Raw genomic sequence first — 19,394 nt, 5'->3', positions numbered from 1 at the left:
ATCATTATCAACTCTGCATCTTTTGGCTTCAACATTATGAATATGTGTGTCACTACTATCAAGATTCAATAAGAATAGACCATTCTTCAAGGGTGCATGACCATAAAAGATATTACTCATATAAATAGAACAACCATTATTCTCTGATTTAAATGAATAACCGTCTCGCATCAAACAAGATCCAGATATAATGTTCATGCTTAACGCTGGCACCAAATAAAAATTATTTAGGTCTAATATTAATCCCGAAGGTATATGTAGAGGAAGCGCGCCGACCGCGATCACATCGACTTTGGAACCGTTTCCCACGCGCATCGTCACCTCGTCCTTAGCCAATCTTCGCTTAATCCGTAGTCCCTGTTTCGAGTTGCAAATATTAGCAACAGAACCAGTATCAAATACCCAGGTGCTACTGCGAGCATTAGTAAGGTACACATCAATAACATGTATATCACATATACCTTTGTTCACCTTGCCATCCTTCTTATCCGCCAAATACTTGGGGCAGTTCCGCTTCCAGTGACCAGTCTGCTTGTAGTAGAAGCACTCAGTTTCAGGCTTAGGTCCAGACTTGGGTTTCTTCTCTCGAGTAGCAACTTGCTTGCTGTTCTTCTTGAAGTTCCCCTTCTTCTTCCCTTTTCCCTTTTTCTTGAAACTAGTGGTCTTGTTGACCATCAACACTTGATGCTCCTTCTTGATTTCTACCTCCGCAACTTTCAGCATTGCGAAGAGCTCGGGAATAGTCTTATTCATCCCTTGCATATTATAGTTCATCACGAAGCTCTTGTAGCTTGGTGGAAGTGATTGGAGAATTCTATCAATGATGCTATCATCCGGAAGATTAACTTCCAGTTGAATCAAGTGATTACAATACCCAGACATCTTGAGTATATGCTCACTGACAGAACTGTTCTCCTCCATCTTGTTGCTATAGAACTTATTGGAGACTTCATATCTCTCAATCCGGGCATTTGCTTGAAATATTAACTTCAACTCCCGGAACATCTCATATGCCCCATGATGTTCAAAACATCGTTGAAGTCCCGGTTCTAAGCCGTACAGCAGGGCACATTGAACTATCGAGTAGTCATCAGCTTTGCTCTGCCAGACGTTCATAACATCTGGTGTTGCTCCAGCAGCAGGCCTGGCACCCAGCGGTGCTTCCAGGACGTAATTCTTCTGTGCAGCAATGAGGATAATCCTCAAGTTACGGACCCAGTCTGTGTAATTGCTACCATCATCTTTCAACTTTGCTTTCTCAAGGAACGCATTAAAATTCAATGGAACAACAGCATGGGCCATCTATCTACAATCAAACATACATAAGCAAGATACTATCAGGTACTAAGTTCATGATAAATTTAGGTTCAATTAATCATATTACTTAAAGAACTCCCACTTAGATAGACATCCCTCTAATCCTCTTAGTGATTACGTGATCCAAGTCAACAAAACCATGTCCGATCATCACGTGAGATGGAGTAGTTTCGTTGGTGAACATCACTATGTTGATCATATCTACTATATGATTCACGCTCGACCTTTCGGTCTCCGTGTTCCGAGGCCATATCTGTATATGCTTGGCTTGTCAAGTATAACCTGAGTATTCCGCGTGTGCAACTGTTTTGCACCCGTTGTATTTGAACGTAGAGCCTATCACACCCGATCATCACGTGGTGTCTCAGCACGAAGAACTTTCGCAACGGTGCATACTCAGGGAGAACACTTCTTGATAATTAGTGAGAGATCATCTTATAATGCTACCGTCAATCAAAGCAATATAAGATGCATAAAAGATAAACATCACATGCAATCAATATAAGTGATATGATATGGCCATCATCATCTTGTGCTTGTGATCTCCATCTCCGAAGCACCGTCGTGATCACCATCGTCACCGGCGCGACACCTTGATCTCCATCGCAGCATCGTTGTCGTCTCGCCAATCTTATGCTTCCACGACTATCGCTACCGCTTAGTGATAAAGTAAAGCATTACAGCGCGATTGCATTGCATACAATAAAGCGACAACCATATGGCTCCTGCCAGTTGCCGATAACTCGGTTACAAAACATGATCATCTCATACAATAAAATTTAGCATCATGTCTTGACCATATCACATCACAACATGCCCTGCAAAAACAAGTTAGACGTCCTCTACTTTGTTGTTGCAAGTTTTACGTGGCTGCTACGGGCTTAAGCAAGAACCAATCTTACCTACGCATCAAAACCACAACGATAGTTTGTCAAGTTGGTGCTGTTTTAACCTTCGCAAGGACCGGGCGTAGCCACACTCGGTTCAACTAAAGTTGGAGAAACTGTCACCCGCTAGCCACCTTTGTGCAAAGCACGTCGGGAGAACCGGTCTCGCGTAAGCGTATGCGTAATGTCGGTCCGGGCCGCTTCGTCCAACAATACCGTCGAACCAAAGTATGACATGCTGGTAAGCAGTATGACTTATATCGCCCACAACTCACATGTGTTCTACTCATGCATATAACATCAACACATAAAACCTAGGCTCGATGCCACTGTTGGGTTTCATAGTAATTTCAAAAAAATTCCTACGCACACGCAAGATCATGGTGATGCATAGCAACGAGAGGGGGAGAGTGTGATCTACGTACCCTTGTAGATCGACAACGGAAGCGTTAACTTGGTTGATGTAGTCGTACGTCTCCACGGCCCGACCGATCAAGCACCGAAACTACGGCACCTCCGTGTTCTAGCACACGTTCAGCTCGACGACGATCCCCGGACTCCGATCCAGCAAAGTGTCGGGGAAGAGTTCCGTCAGCACGACGGCGTGGTGACGATCTTGATATTCTACTGTCGCAGGGCTTCGCCTAAGCACCGCTACAATATTATCGAGGACTATGGTGGAAGGGGGCACCGCACATGGCTAAGAATATGATCACGTGGATCAACTTGTGTCTCTAGGGGTGCCCCTTACCTCCGTATATAAAGGCTCAAAGGGGGGGGCGGCCAAGAGGAGGCGCGCCAGGAGGAGTCCTACTCCCTCCGGGAGTAGGACTCCCCCCTCATGGAGGGGAAAAAGAGGAGAGAGAGAGGAGGAAGGGGGGCCGGCCCCCTCTCCTTGTCCTATTCGGACCAGGGGGGGAGGGGCGCGCGGCCCATCTCTGGCCACCTCTCCTCTCTTCCACTAAGGCCCACTAAGGCCCATATACCTCCCGGGGGGTTCCGGTAACCTCCTGGTACTCCGGTAAAATCCCGATTTCACCCGGAACACTTCCGATATGCAAACATAGGCTTCCAATATATCAATCTTTATGTCTCGACCATTTCGAGACTCCTCGTCATGTCCGTGATCACATCCGGGACTCCGAACAAACGTCGGTACATCAAAATGCATAAACTCATAATATAACTGTCATCGTAACCTTAAGCGTGCGGACCCTACGGGTTGGAGAACAATGTAGACATGACCGAGACACGTCTCTGGTCAATAACCAATAGCGGAACCTGGATTCTCATATTGGCTCCTACATATTCTACGAAGATCTTTTATCGGTCAGACCGCATAACAACATACGTTGTTCCCTTTGTCATCGGTATGTTACTTGCCCGAGATTCGATCGTCGGTATCCCATACCTAGTTCAATCTCGTTACCGGCAAGTCTCTTTACTCATTCCATAATACATCATCCCGCAACTAACTCATTAGTTGCAATGCTTGCAAGGCTTCAGTGATGTGCATTACCGAGAGGGCCTAGAGATACCTCCCCGACAATCGGAGTGACAAATCCTAATCTCGAAATACGCCAACCCAACATGTACCTTTGGAGACACCTGTAGAGCTCCTTTATAATCACCCAGTTACGTTGTGACGTTTGGTAGCACACAAAGTGTTCCTCCGGCAAACGGGAGTTGCATAATCTCATAGTCATAGGAACATGTATAAGTCATGAAGAAAGTAATAGCAACATAATAAACGATCGGGTGCTAAGCTAATGGAATGGGTCATGTCAATCAGATCATTCAACTAATGATGTGATCCCGTTAATCAAATGACAACTCTTTGTCCATGGTTAGGAAACATAACCATCTTTGATTAACGAGCTAGTCAAGTAGAGGCATACTAGTGACACTCTGTTTGTCTATGTATTCACACATGTATTATGTTTCCGGTTAATACAATTCTAGCATGAATAATAAACATTTATCATGATATAAGGAAATAAATAATAACTTTATTATTGCCTCTAGGGCATATTTCCTTCACCAACTTCTCTTGATCTTGTCTGCATTTATCCCTTGACCTCCATATCGCCCACATAACATAGAAATATTTTGCTCTCACCCGATTTGACTGGGGATCACATAAAACATTGCGATCCCACACGTGTCAGGATGCAGTCTTGCTAGCTTGAAACTGAACCTACTTTGAGCTTCATCCCAAAATATTTTTGCAAGTAAGCAATGGACTAGTGCATTTGCTAGGTCTTTCTCCATAAAAATACAAACATTGCATCCATCACTCTCCTTTCTATGGCTGCGTTTTAGAGCTTCATCTGGGAAAAATACCAATTAGTACACAGTGGCAGCTTCTTCCCTTCTCCGGTGGCAGCTCTCTTCTGTCTTCTTTGTCATGGCGGTGGGCAGAACTTGGCTCGAGGCACGAGCTCTCTCTTCCTATTGGTCTTAACCATGATAACAGCGACGCTGAAGGATCAAGGATTGCGTGGGTGAATCGCGAGAAACTGGCGACGGCGGCACAAGCAAAGAAACGAGAGGCGGAGGGCTAATATGGAGAAGACGAGGCAATTTTTCCTTCTTATAAGCCGTCCTGAAACCAAATGGGCGGACATCACGATGTGACACGTGCTCCACGTCTCCTGTGGTTTCCCGCTCCGTGAAGCACGAGCACGCGAATTCCAGAGTTATCATCATGATGAAGCACCATAAGCGGTGTCCGCCCAATGGCTTCCCAAAACGCATCGACTAAGTTGGAAGGACGCATCTGCGATGCTCCGATCCTCAGGAAGCCTACCAACAAAGCCCTCGCCACGGGTTGCCCATGACAGGGCCTCGCTAGCGGCCGGACTCCCCGAACGCCATATTGAAGACCGAGCACTATGAAGGGAGAAGGGCCGACCGAAAATCTCGAAGACCAAGTTCTGCAACGTCCGACGCGCTCAAGGGCTACTAATGGGGTCATGCAGTGGGGGTGGCTCGCGTGCATAGAGCCTGACGGTAGGCCCACAAGGCCAACCATTTACCCAAGGACAGAAGGGAGCCCAGAGGAAGGGATAGATATCTCTCTGGATCATCTTGGTCGCAAAGATGATCACAACGGTGACCTAATCGCACCTCCCTTTGTTAAACCCTAGGCCCCACTGTGTATATAAGGGGGGCTAGGGGACTCTCATTCCCATCTATTCCCATAGAAATAACTATGGATAGACTCATACATCTCTCTGTAACCCCTCGCACGTGGTATACACACCATCGATAAACAACCACCAGAATGTAGGGTACTACTCCATCATGGAGGCCCGTACCTAGGTAAAAAAACCGTGTGACCTCCAGTCTGTGACTTTCTGCTACGCAAGGTACCCTATCGAGAGATATGACGGTTTTCTGCACCGGCAGATGTGTGTAGGGGAAAAGCCAGGGTAAGCAGCCTTGATCATGACCACCACTATCATCAAGCTTGTAGGTGGAGCGATATTTGTCCCCTAGAAGATGAATTTGGAAGGATTGATGTTTTATCTTGTAAGACATTATATATTGAATAATACTCCCTCCGTTCCTAAATATTTGTCTTTCTAGAGATTTAAACAAGTGACTACATATGGATGTATATAGACATATTTTAGAGTGTAGATTCACTCATTTTGCTTCGTATGTGATCACTTGTTGATATCTCTAGAAAGACAAATATTTAGAAACGGAGGGAGTATAATGAAAATGATAGTGTGCATCACTCAATGCAGAGGCCGAGGTTCAACCTCCTTTACATAAAGAAATGATGTGATGTATCTTTTTTTTAATATAGTTCGGGTTGCAAATCACGTGTTCCACGCATGTATCTTCTTCCATGTTACATATCACATAAATGTCTGGGCCCACAATATCCCTCTTTTTTTTTGCCAAAACACCGTATTCCTCTTGCACTTGACGTATCTGCAGGAACTGAGCTTCGAGGAACCCTCCATGCAAAAATTATCACTCCCGGAACCTTGGTTTCCCACAACGTTTTTCCATTGACTATGCGTAGCACCAAGATCTGATGAAGCAGCTCGTTCCTTGAGCCAGTCTCAGTCCTTGTCCTTTCTGTATCGGAGACGGACAGTAGTAGTCTCTGTACGCCGGCCGTAACGGAAAACATACCACTGCGTTCTTATTGAAGATATAAGGCTAGCGATTTTTTGCTATTTAAGTATGGCTTAATTAAAAATATCGTAACGGACTTTGTTTAGGGGTCATAAGGAAAAGTCTTGCCCGGCCCGGTTTCCCACATCAAAGCTGGGCCAAATTAGTCGACGAGGAGAGGGAAAGATCTTCAATAAGATTGATCTCGCGCAGCTAACCCAAGTCGGCGGCAGATCGGCGCCTCAACCGAGCTTCGCAAGATGATGAGCGAATCCAATCCGATGCTTGTTGATTCCCTTCAGCCGCCCTCCATACCGGAGCTCCACGCCTCCGCCGGCGACCTTCCCGGCCGCATCCTTCTCGCGACGAGGGTTTACTTCGACCGCGGCGACGAGTCCACCAGGGCCGAGGCGGCGACCAGCAAAGGTCAGAAAGTCGAGATCTCGATCCTCTTTGCCGCCCCGCCGGACCTCTCCTACGTCTGCGTCTACTGCCCCGAGCTCAATCAGGCCAATTTCGCGGAGGAGCCCCGTGTCGTCCGCTCGGAGAAGCAGTTCCTCCTGGTGCATCTGCCGCTCACCTTCGGCCCCCGATTTACCGTCTAGTCCCGCGGCTAGTCCCGCGAAGCCGTCGCTCCGATGGATTCCGGCTCCCAAGCCTCGAGGCCTAAGCGCCCTGCTAAGATTGGAATTTGCTGCCTTGACGCCGATGACTATATCCTGGCTGCTCTCTCCCTTCCTCGTACTGGTGATGGCTATGAACTCCACTCCGTCACCTCCAATTCGGTTGATTGGACTGCCAAACCCGCTCGGTTGGAGAAACCACCCAAGAGGGAGAGGGAGGAGCTTCTGCCAGCTTCGGCGCACAAGGTGGTGCCTCTCGGAAGCACCATTATGGCATGGATCGATCTTCTCAAGGGTGTTCTCGCATGCAATGTCACTGCTACGGATGCTGTTGCTTCGGTTTCTTTCATCCGTCTTCCCGCCCGGATGCCTGGGAACCAATCTGAATATATAAGCCCATGAAAGATCCGGGATGTCATTTGTAGCGGGGGTCGCTCAAGTTCGTTGAAGTCGAAGATTTGTATACAACACAGGAGGATCGTATGGCTCCTGCTACGCCGCCATCTGATCCTGACATATTCTATGATGGTCTGGATTCCGACACGGACGATTTGGTCGATACTGTGCCCACTCCACCGACCTGGATTGGTTGGAGGGCAGTCATATGGAACAAGGCTCTTTCCGAGAAGTTTTGGTGCAAAGGGTGTGAGGCTCACGTTCGTGACATATTGGTCGAGAACCCGGACCATCTCGCTTTACTGGCTCAACTAGGACACGGCAGTGTTGTTCATGACTCCGCCGCATTGATCAACTTGTTACCAAATTTCCCCACCCTGAGCATCTTTGCTGATGATGTTGTCTACATGAACTCCTTGGTGAAGACCAATACCCACCAGGCGTGGGTTGTCGCTATTGACTTAAGGAACAAGACAGTGATATCATTGGCTCCTTACCCTGGCTCCGAAAAAAATTCCGACTGCCCCCATGTTCCCTCCGTGTTGTCCGAGTATCTCCTAAAACTCTAAGCTCCCTTGAAAGGAGGCCTCCTGGTTGATTAGGGCTTTAGGCAGCGGTGTGGGTCCTCCCTGTAAGTGTATGAGGGCAATGCCAAGAGGAAATTGATGAGCACGTACGGCGAGCTCTGGGTGGAAAATGCAGTTACGACGGTTGTGGTATATAGTTAATCCATTCATATTTCCTGCTTCTTTCGCTTCTCTTCGTGTCCGGGTGATTCTTGCTTATTCAGTTGTCGTATTGGATTGAGCCTACCATTTCTAGATTGCAACATATGTACTTGCGCAAGATATTGCTACTACAGTGAAATTTGGCAAGTTTGCACTTACCTCTTTAGTACACGATATATGTAGTTTGTATAGGTTTTATCAGTCTTTTAGTACTCCCAGAATTGGTTTCTTGGATAATATTCTAATATATTGACTCAATAAATGTTCTATTCACCAGGACATCAATGGTTTAGTGCAACATTTGAAATTATATAGCTTTGATGCAAGACCACTTGTGTACCTCCAGTCATGAACCCCTTTTGCTCTATTTTCCGTTGAATATAAAAAATGATGACCCTTTTGCTCACTTTGTCAAGTTACTATCGTTGAAATCAGCTTGGGAATGTTAGAAACTGAGTTTCCTTAGCGAATGTGTGCATAACTGATATTTCAGTTATATATGTACTGGATCAAGTTTTAAAGTAACTTGCCAGTCCAGACTTGGTGACAAAGACATTCAAGTGTCTATACATTTTCTCTCGGTCTGTATGTTCGATGCTTGACACTTTGGATCTCAGTTGTCCTCTTATTTTCAAATTTGCACCATCCGTGTATGCATTTTTCAAGCAAGGATTTTTCTGTTGAACAAACTCAGAAATAATCTTGAGCATTGTAATGTTTAGCATACTCCCTTTAAATAAATGCACAATATTGAGAGCTTCCTTTCTGTGTAACAGAGTAGTGTCACTTTCTATCTTACGAAGGTAGTCCTGGAATCAGAATTGCAATTATGGCTTTTGTAAGATTTTCAACAGACAAGTCTTTTTCTCATCGTGACGCTCATTCGTTCTAATTTGTAAATGATGGTGATTCCACTCATGCAATTATGTATCTTGACGGTGGTGATTGGTGTTGCTCCGAGGAAAGAGGTATGGGAAAATATGCCAGTTTCTTTTCAATCAGTTGAAGCATAATGGAAAAAAAATCCCTATGGCAAAAATTAGTTTTCATCCAGATATTTTTGCTCGCTGACTTGACCTTATGCACTATAGGCACGAAGTTATGTGTATTGATCTAGGCGACATGATGAACTAGAATTAGCACTCTTCGGAGAATCGCTTGGGCTAGGCACACCTTGAGCTTTTCAAGAACAACTGATCATCATTATGTGCAAGGTTGGGAGGTGTGAAATCGCTGCACTGTGCTATATATGAATGCGCCATACATATTTTGCATTTGCATAGAAAAATCATTTGTGAGTCATTTCGTATCCAGTACAGCTTCTACAACTTCAACAATTGTTGTTAAACTAAAAACAGCATTCCCCTTCAACGGAACGGGCTTTGGTCAACCTCTGGAATTCTCGCCACAGTTCTCTGTTGTGGCACCTATCCTTGCTGAAATTGGGTAGCTATGGCTATGTTTTAACCACTTTGCAATTCAACATGTAACTACATCAGCAAACTTACTAGCCCATCTTTTGCAAAGCGTGCTTGGACGCTGATGGTCACCGACAGCTGGCTAGATTCAGAACCTTCGTTCCTACTCTGTACCCCCTTGGTTGACTGCCTTAGGAACGCTTTTGTTGAATTAAAGCTCCAAATATTTCATGGAGAAAAACAAAAACATTCTTCTCAGTTCAGATAGCAACGACCCTTTTGCCGTCATGCAGTAATAGAGATTCGGTTGGCTGAACCCAAGAATTTCAGGGCGAAACCTCAATCTAGAAGATAGTGCTATGAAACCCACTTTTATTGCAGCAACTTTCATTACAACTTGCAAACTTCAGAAACAAACGCATCGACATTTTCACGGCACTTTACATACTATTGCAGCTTATTTCTAACGTTATATAACCAAATGCCATTCCTCAATTCACCTCATCTCAGCTCTATCTATCCTCCCTTGCAAACCATTCCCCTGAACTAGATCGATCGACTTGCTATTCTTGCGTCTACAGTTACTTGGGTGTTAGGATGTACATCTTGCAGTCATGAGGCGCCACTGATGCAGATAGCTGCCCCTGAGCAGAGAATGACGAGTGCTGCACAACAAGACGGATGTTTTTGTGATGATGAAACCCTGGAATGTGTAGTGGATTGTTAAGGATAAGCACTGGGCTCTGAAGAAAGCAAGCTTACCGCCCATAGATCGCGAGCGGTGACGGACGCAGATGCTGGAAGCCCGACGTTTGACCAGTGTGCGGTGATGGTTGCTTGGTACCCCTGCCTATTCCATAGAACCACGGCCTTTCTGTTGCCGCTGAGCGGTCCGGCCCAAACCTAGAAAAATATCTCCCCGGTTTTAGTTACAGAAATCTCATGATGGAAGCCACTAGTAAGATATTTGAACTGAACAATACCTCCAAACCAGCATCGGATTGCACTTTCTTTCCCTGCACGCCTAGTCTATCTGTCCATACACTTGTAGTATGAGTACACTGAAAATCCCATATGAGCAAGTTATCATGTGCAAATACGTGCAAGAGAATGCTTGCCTTGGTTGACAGCGACGACCTCCCAATTGCTGATTATGTTCTTTGTCTGCGGGCTCATCGAGCGCACGTCGCACCCGATCAGAAGAGGAGCCTACACAACTCAGGACCAGGATTTCCGTGAGGAAATGCAGAATTCCTTTTTGAGAATCGCAGCAACATTATTAAATGCACATGGGACAAAATGTGTAGTACCTTGGCAAGTGCCCAGATGCTGAAGTGCGAGCGGTACTCAGCTTCGGACATCCCACCATTTCCAACTTCAAGCATATCAGGATCTGAGATCGGAGCAGAACACGGATCAGTTCCAAGCTAAGAAATCGTTAGGCAATCAACAATATTGTTACAGATTCTTCTGAAACCCTTACCATTCCATCCGCCAGGTCCGGCATAGGAGGCCCATCTGTCATTCTGGTCCGCGCGTGATGTCATGCTGAAGTACAAAGGTAACTATAATCAGTCCTGCTAATTCTAGTAGCTACTTGACCAAATTCCCAGAGTTGATCAATTGGGCAGCACCTGTCCCAGTTGTCAGCAATGTCCGCGGTTGTCCTCCAGCTATTACCACCCATGCCACGTGCCCATGTAGCAGGGTTTTCGATTCCCCTAAACAGCAAAAACGCACAAGAGTGGAATCAGCAATGCTTGTTTCTCCTTTCCGTACTAAAATGTTATGACGAGCAGACTCACCACTCACAGATTGAGAAGAAGATGTTCTTCCCGTATTTCTTCATGGCGTTGCTTATCCTAGTGTATCTGCATCAACCATGGCAAATTACTTCACAGCCTAACACATAAGACACAGTGCACTGGTCATGCTGAAGTTTGAGGTATTGTTCTCCGGACCTTTCCCTGACGCTCCTCCCAGCATCGTTGCAGTTGTCGTACTTCAGATAATCAACTCCCTGGAGACGAGAATGCAAGAATTACAAGAACATTAGAATTTATGATGTCGGTGTTGGTTTGGCATGAGCGATGAGGTAAGTAGTAATTATAAGGTGTCTACCCAAGACGCGAACGTCCTCACATCTTGCTCTTCGTGATCGAGCGATCCTGGCATTTGTTTAATACATGTTTGTGTCCTGCAATTAATACATGGTGACAGTTAGTTTCAGTTCATTGCCAGTTTATCATATTTACAAATTCTAGTTTTCTTGGGCTAATGAAGAGTTTAGTTGCTACAGTGTGCGGACAAATTAGTGTTATTTTTATGATGAATTGGATAGTTAGCATACCCAGCATCACTGTAGATGCCGAGCTTCAACTCTTTGGCGTGCACATAATCTGCAAGCGCCTTGATGCCAGAGGGGAATGTTCTTTTATTTGGAACCAGGTTACCCTGAGAAATCATGATACAACATTATCAGTACTGAAAGAAAATATTAAAAATGGTATACATATGCCTAATCTTCTGCTTCTAAAACGTTTAATAATATCTTGAAAATAGGATGCAGAAGCAATTGTTTTTTATTGTTAAGATTGATTTCTTTAATTGCACTAACAACATAATTCCGCAGTTGCCCTATATTGAAAATGATAGGGATGGTTAGCTTAAGTTTATCTCCTTACCTGGTAATCCCTGTTCAATTCTGCCCAGCAATCATCTGAAACAAGAGACGGGAAACATATTTGAGTAAAACATATACTGCTAAAAATAATCTAGTAGTTGTGTCCAACATGTCGTGGGAAATATACATGATCCAGAGAGCAATCCATACCGATGTTAACATATTTGTAGCCCAATTTCGCGAGGCCAGTGTTGATCAATGCATCAGCTGAAGGAAAGGAAAACAAAGACGCAATTGTTACGATAGTACAAGTTGACACCACATCAAACTCATGACATTATCGTTGTAGTAAGACAGCGAGATCATCACGAGGTGTTGGCGTTGATCCAGCACCAAGAACCCAACTCTAGTGACTCAGTGGCTCTAGCACTAACTTGTTTCCTGATAGTTGTCCCTGGGTCAGCATCACCGAAGCAAAGCCTTCATGAAATTTTGCTAACGTAGTACTGTTACAGGGTAGCTTTTCGGTGTGACAACGATGCGTCGGAAAGCACAGCAAAATTAGATAGTGATTGGGCCGAATGTGCATTGAGTAAGTGAAAGGGAGGTCCAGAATTGCAGATAAGGAGATCCGTATACAGGCAAAACATAGGATTTGAGGCTTGAAACAGGGCGGGGGTTCAGTTCAAGTGGTAGCAGTGTCCCGGTCGTACCTGTCTCCCTGATGACTTCCTCGCTGATCCCACAGTAGAAGTGGTTCCAGCTGTTCCACCTAGCACACGAAATGTTTCGTCATGGGTCAGGATTAAATAAATCAGATCAGGTAAAACTGGAGCAGAAGAGAAAATGGCGAGCCATGACGAAGTATATATAGGTCAAAAGGAAAATCGCGATTCATGACGAGGATCGTCTTCAGAAAAATATGGCAGTTTTCTTTCGCTTTTGAATTATATAGATGAAGATCACTGTAGATTTTGCATTACTGATGAAGTCACTGATCGATGTAGTAAGAAACACTGCTGGATCAATGTGGTGCTATGAATACTGGATCGATGTGAAATCTGGAGTACAAACATGATCGTTCCAATGTAAGTGCTCGGAAAGGAAAAAAAATCTTTTAGATCTATGACTGGAAGAGGGAAGCAGAAAAAACGTCCAGCACCCATGCGTGCCCAAGCATTTATCGTACTCACCTCAATGGCTCAATATCCTCATCTTACCGTCAAATCTCTCGTTGTGTAGAGCCGGGGAAAAACGAAGAGTAAAAGGCAAGAGGAGTTGGATGGCAGCGTGAAAATACCCCATCTGCGGCTTTCTGCCGAGGAGCGCGTGCCGTACGCGGAGCTCGCCAAACGTTGTGTTCGTGGCCGCATCCGAGGGCACCCTGGCTCCTGCCACTGCCGCAACCAGCAGCACAAGCAGCTGCGACAGGCTCGAGGCACGCGCCATGGCTACCTAGCCACTCTACTTTATGGTGCCGAACGAGCAGAGGGTGTTGGGTGGGTGGGGGTGCTACTGGTGGCGCTGGTGAGTGACTGCTGGAGACGCGTCTGACGGACACCTTTATATAGGGCCGTGCGCGGGAGACTATGGGACCACGGTTTTCAAAAAATTAATGTATCATTTATTTCCTCTAATTTTATTATGATTTTCTGTTGTTGTGTCTATACACTCCTGTGGCTAGACTTGTGTTGCCGGGTTTCCCTCCACTGGGTTCGCCAATGAGAGCATCTACAAGATTTTTTGTAGGGAACATTTAATTGTATCCTTTTTTGTAGTGTAATATTAAATTGCATCTAAAGAAATATTTTAACGCATATGATACATCTCTCTGAGAGAATCAACCCATGTAGTAAATTCACCACTCAGATTTTATGATACATCGGCCACTTGGATCACCAGTCAGCCTCTTCCGATGGATGATTCAGTATCACCAAACTTTTCCTAATTAACGGACCCAACCAAAAACCAAAATCATGAAAGTCTGACTCTAAGAACCCATCAGGACTTTCCTTTGAGCGGATTCATGGGACGCCACGAATCGGCAAACAATCGGGATAATTTTCCATGAATGTTTAGTCGGATTCAATGGATTACGAGACTCGGTTATGAAGATCCTGATGAATTCGGGGGATAATGACAAGGTTATCTCCTACTGGGTAGGCCCACGGTAACTGGAACCATGGAAAGCTCATGGGGGCCTAGGCCCACATTCACCAAGTATTAGAGTACTAGTCAGCATGGTCCCTAGTATCCAGTATGGTCTGATATTGATGTTGCTATGACTTTGCTATGTTTAATGCTTTCCGCCAGGGCCCGAGTGACATGCTTTCAGATCTTAACCTATTATATTTTCATGCATATATTTGAGTTCTTGATTCTGTCTGCAAGTTATATGCACCTGTTATTGTTCTGAACCATAGACCCCAATGTGACAATAATTGAGATAATCTCCGGGAACGACTGTCATTTAAGGAGTTCATGTATTCTGTATGTGTTAATGTTTTTCCCTTGTTCTCTATTAAAAGGAGCACCTTAATTACCCTTAATTCCAGCAAGACCCCATTGCCACGGGAGGATAGGACAAAGATGTCATGCAATTTCTTAGTGCAAGCACATATGACTATATGTATACAGAATACTTGCCCCTAGATGATCGTTGAATTGGAGCGATTGTGTATCACTCTAAGATGTGACCACTGTTCAAGAAATCTTCCGATATTCCGATAAATCGGCCGATTTATCTCTTATCGCTATCTGCCCGATAAGATAAATCGACCGATAAATCAACCGATATGGCGATAAATCGGCCGATATGCCGATAAACTGGCCGATTTACCCTTTATCATGGGTCGACCGATAAGTTCCCGATAAGCGATATCCCCAACATTGGATGTGAGTGTGACTGTTACATATTGAATTTCATCGAAATATCGATCACTAGTCCAATGCCTACGATTTCCTCATATTTTCTTGCTTAAGTTCCTACTACTGTTGCTGTACCAACTGCTACAAACTATTGTTACTGTTACTGTTACTATTGCTAGTATTGTTACAACTACTATCATATTACTCTACTAGTAATGAATTGCAGCAAGGAAGTGACATCTCAGGTGTGGTTGAATTGAAAACTCAACTGTACAACTTATAAATATTCTTGGCTCCCTTTTGTCGAATCAATAACTTTGTGTGAAATACTACCCTCGAATACTGTTGCGATCCGCTATACTTGTGGGTCATCAAGGTCCTCGAGATGCTAAACATTCCTGTGGGTCAGTCAACCATAGTTGATCCCACCTTGAAACAACGGAGGGATTGAACTTCACGATTATAGTAAAGAATGAAAGAGAAACACTCTTCTGCAGTTGTCCTGGGTGGTGAGGATTCACCAAGACCTACGAGTGCCATGTAGGGATGAGGATCGACTTCTACATCATTGCTGAATACTATCGATCGTCATATGAGCCTCTAGATGCCTACCGCTACAACACGAACCCCCCCTTTAGCAACGCATCGATGCGTTGATGTATGTCCATATAACTGTTGCAATGGTCTACACCAACGGATTATTATGTGTTGCCATTGGTGGCGTTGCAAGGGTCTACAGCAACGTATATAATTGCGTTGGTAATCGACGTGAAAAAGCATTGCAAGGTAGCAACATATATATTTGCAGCCTAACAACGCTTCACATTCGTTGGTGGGTAACCTACACAAACTGATTTTGAAATGGACATGGCAGATTAGTTCGACCCTTATATGGAGTAGTATTTTATACATTACCAACAATATTACTAAATCAACATTGAAAGTGCACATGAGCAGCAAATCCAGTAAAGAGAAAGATATCATTTATTAAATCCAGTCGGTTGCACTAAATGGAACACTATCCAAAGAATGTATACATGATTTCCATACATTGACCATGAAAGTGACATTCTGTAACATAATGTAAAACTATATGGTAGTGGCCCACTCTCCACCTTGCAGTCAACTTAGTCATGCACCATCCATTTATCTGGGCGATCTACAACAACAAAAAAGCTGACATGAGTAATGTATCATTAAACACAAAATAAAAAAGCAGGTTAACAGAGTAATAAATTTGAAAAAAGAAGCAAAATAAAATGGTTGAAGGCCATGAGATAACTGATCTAACTGCATGACAAATACTTCTGACATTTTTGAGTGGTCACATCAACTGATCATATTTTTCTAATGTAGCATCAACACACATTGCTGATTGCTTACAATTCATTTCCCAAGTTAACAGACTTAATTTTATATTCTAGGTCGGTACTTACCAGTGTAACAATCAGATTTTTTTCTCAGCCAACAGGGACATGGATTTTTCTTATATACTTCCTCCATTCACTATAATAAGACGTTTTGGATATTTCAATATGGTGTACATACGGATTGAAATGAGTCAACATACATACTAAAATACATCTATATACATCTGATTCAGAAAAAAGTTCTTATAATAGTGAACCGAGGGAGTATTTCCAAAAATTTGAAGATGCTATCCAATATTCACCATTTCTACATCGCTGAAAATAAAAAATGCGATGAGAATACAATCAAAACATGGTAGATGAAGAGGTGATAGCAAATGGCTTTACCTTTGATTATTGTAGACACACAACTTGATGTATTATGGCTGCATGCATCGATTGATGCAGAGGACGGAGGTAAGCCTCCTTTTCAGAAAAAAAAACACAACTTGATCATTGTTTTTAAGGCGTCCTACCTTGGATGCTTAGGCGATAAGGCGCCCGTGCAGCGCCTTACAAATATGCCCGTCTTAGGCGCTTAGGCGTCGCCTAGGCGCTAGAGCGGGTGGTGCTCGCCTTAGGTCGCCTTACCGCCTTAAAAACAATGAACTTGATGTACAGGGAGTGCTGAGTAGGCCTAATACAAAAACAGGGATAAAAAATATCCCACTAATAACAATATACAGTATACAGGTTGTTTTGGCGCCATTCTCAAATTTACGTTCATGCATTCTCAATGGAATTATCTATAACAATGTATGTGTATAGGTTGCATGACAAAATCCAAGCATAATCTCTGTATAATGAACATAGCATATCCGCATACAAATTATTTTCTTCCATAAACCACTTCCAAAATAAGTCCCATATCACTTGAGTACATCAGCATGTTATGTACTGAAACTCAAAGGGGTATCTAGAGATATACATCGGTCATACACATGGTTTGCCCTGCTGGACATCCCATACACACAGTTTGAACTTTTTTGTTAACATAAGAAAATTTAAATACAAACAGTAGTAACAATCCTGCAATACATGTATATATATATACAATGGGGAGTCAAGAGTAGCTCTACCTGTATTACTGCTTGAGCATGGATCTAAATTAGAGATATCAGAAAGAAGGTCTTGTCGGGTTTCTAGTTACTAAGCCAGCTGGGAGTTACATAAGAATTAGATACGAACACTATCAGTATATGTAGGCATAGAAGATAAATGGGCAGTGGATGTACCTGAGTGATGTATAATTGGTTCCATAACAAGACACCAAAGTGGTTATGGGAAGAAGGAATTATCCTGGATTCTGCACAACTACCACGAGAAGAATTAAGGCAAGCTACGTACTTCTTTGAACAGAACCCCTGAATATGACAGAACCCATAGTTAACTTCGATGACAGAATAATATAAACACAATCCAACTACAACAACGCAGGGAAACTACTATCACCTTCTATTCACAACTCACAAGCGGACAAGTATGGCATGATCCTGCTCCTATTGACATACTGAGTATGCTAAAGCCCATGGGCGATGTCATTTCTTATAGATGTGAGCCTTTCAGTTTGTGATTGGCATTAAAGCTGACTTGCACATTCACTGCTAAAAGTTAAATGCATACTGTTAATTTAATTCAAAATGCACACTAAAAAGAAAGATAATTCTTCTAATCATATAAGAATCAAGTCATTTAGTTTTTCACCCAAAACTAAAGTACTGAATTGTGATGGTTGTCAGTTGGCAAAAACAGTTCCTCATTTTGGATAAATATCGTGTGAATTGCTTAGTGCTTATTCAGAGGAACTGATCATAAATGTAGTACCCAAACTCCCATATGGTATTATGGTGTCGCTTGCTGTATTCCTATTTCAGAGGAGTTGACTTACGAACACTGTTAAAAGCATATATTTTTTAAAGGATTTGGTGCAGGCACTCAGAAAATTATTATTATCTTGTGATTCACAACATCAAAACCACACGGTCAAGCACAATCAGGTCCTTGAAGACCTAACATGAACAGGGCGGTCAAGATCGTGGCACCGTTATTACTCCTATGAAAAGTGGACTTAAAATATAGTTCACGAACTAAGCTCTGAAGATGAGTTGTCCTCAAACTTTATTATAAGAAAAATTATTTGTCAGACTCAACTGCAGTTCATTGTTGTGCTTTCGTCTTTCACATCTGACGCATACTCATCAACTTCTAATGGGCACAGCACACATTACTTGCGTATCAACCGGAAGAGGAGCACACACTGCTTGCATATCAACGAGCAGAGAAGATGTACCCAAATTTTAAGAGTCAATTACACCAGTGGTGCCAGAACTTGTCGTGAACGATCATTTTGGTGCTAGAACTTGCGGCATATATCGAACTGGTGTAAAAACTTGGCTCGGTCGTGCAAATACGATGCAAATCACGTTTGGATACGAAAGCAGCGCTGACCAGGCTCGCATGCATGGTGCAGGTCCTGCTGTCAGTGACAGTGACAGGAAGGGAGGAAGGAGGGCGTGTGTCTATTTTTCACGAAAACACTCTTGATTTTTCTTTTTTATTTTCACATAAGAGCTCCTTCTCACGTTGGAGAGTTGGCATGTTTTCCGTCTCTGTGGAAAGCCCGTCCCGCCTGTCAGTATAATATGGAAATTTGAAAGAAAACTCGAACTTGCTATCATATAGGTGGGAAACAACCGGTCATAGCCACTGCACCAACAACGTCATCACACCTATAGTTCGTAAGTCCTTTGTAATGTAGTAGAACAAAGTCGCTCCTGTAGTTTGTCTTTTTAGAAATATGTAAAGGTATGTAAATTCTAATCTCACTAATAAAAATAAAGTTTAATTATTCTTGCAGTATAAATAATACATAAAACGGAAGAAATTCTTTAGAAAATAGTTCACGTATTATTTTTAAATTATGCATCTATCTAAAATAATATTTATGAACTATAAAAATGTTTTTATACTGTAAAACAATACAAATAAAGC

At 43.4% G+C, this 19,394-nt stretch overlaps 1 protein-coding gene across 1 annotated transcript; it reads right to left on the bottom strand.

Annotated features, from left to right (window-relative positions):
• Positions 1-9,874: 9,874 nt before the first annotated feature.
• Positions 9,875-13,613, bottom strand: LOC119296811 (alpha-galactosidase-like). Its single transcript, XM_037574870.1, has 15 exons — positions 13,427-13,613; positions 12,840-12,898; positions 12,337-12,393; positions 12,188-12,222; positions 11,854-11,957; positions 11,625-11,700; positions 11,465-11,523; positions 11,309-11,374; positions 11,138-11,224; positions 10,987-11,051; positions 10,814-10,896; positions 10,622-10,712; positions 10,487-10,536; positions 10,266-10,406; positions 9,875-10,168 (listed from the first exon to the last, which is right to left on the bottom strand). Exons 1-15 carry the CDS (start codon positions 13,573-13,575, stop codon positions 10,085-10,087), a joined length of 1,206 nt encoding a protein of 401 aa, XP_037430767.1. The 5' UTR covers positions 13,576-13,613; the 3' UTR covers positions 9,875-10,084.
• Positions 13,614-19,394: the final 5,781 nt, after the last annotated feature.

This window comes from Triticum dicoccoides, chromosome 5A (assembly GCF_002162155.2).
Source record: "Triticum dicoccoides isolate Atlit2015 ecotype Zavitan chromosome 5A, WEW_v2.0, whole genome shotgun sequence".
In the NCBI taxonomy this organism is placed as follows: domain Eukaryota; kingdom Viridiplantae; phylum Streptophyta; class Magnoliopsida; order Poales; family Poaceae; genus Triticum; species Triticum dicoccoides.
This window is presented reverse-complemented; position numbering and strand designations above follow the sequence as displayed.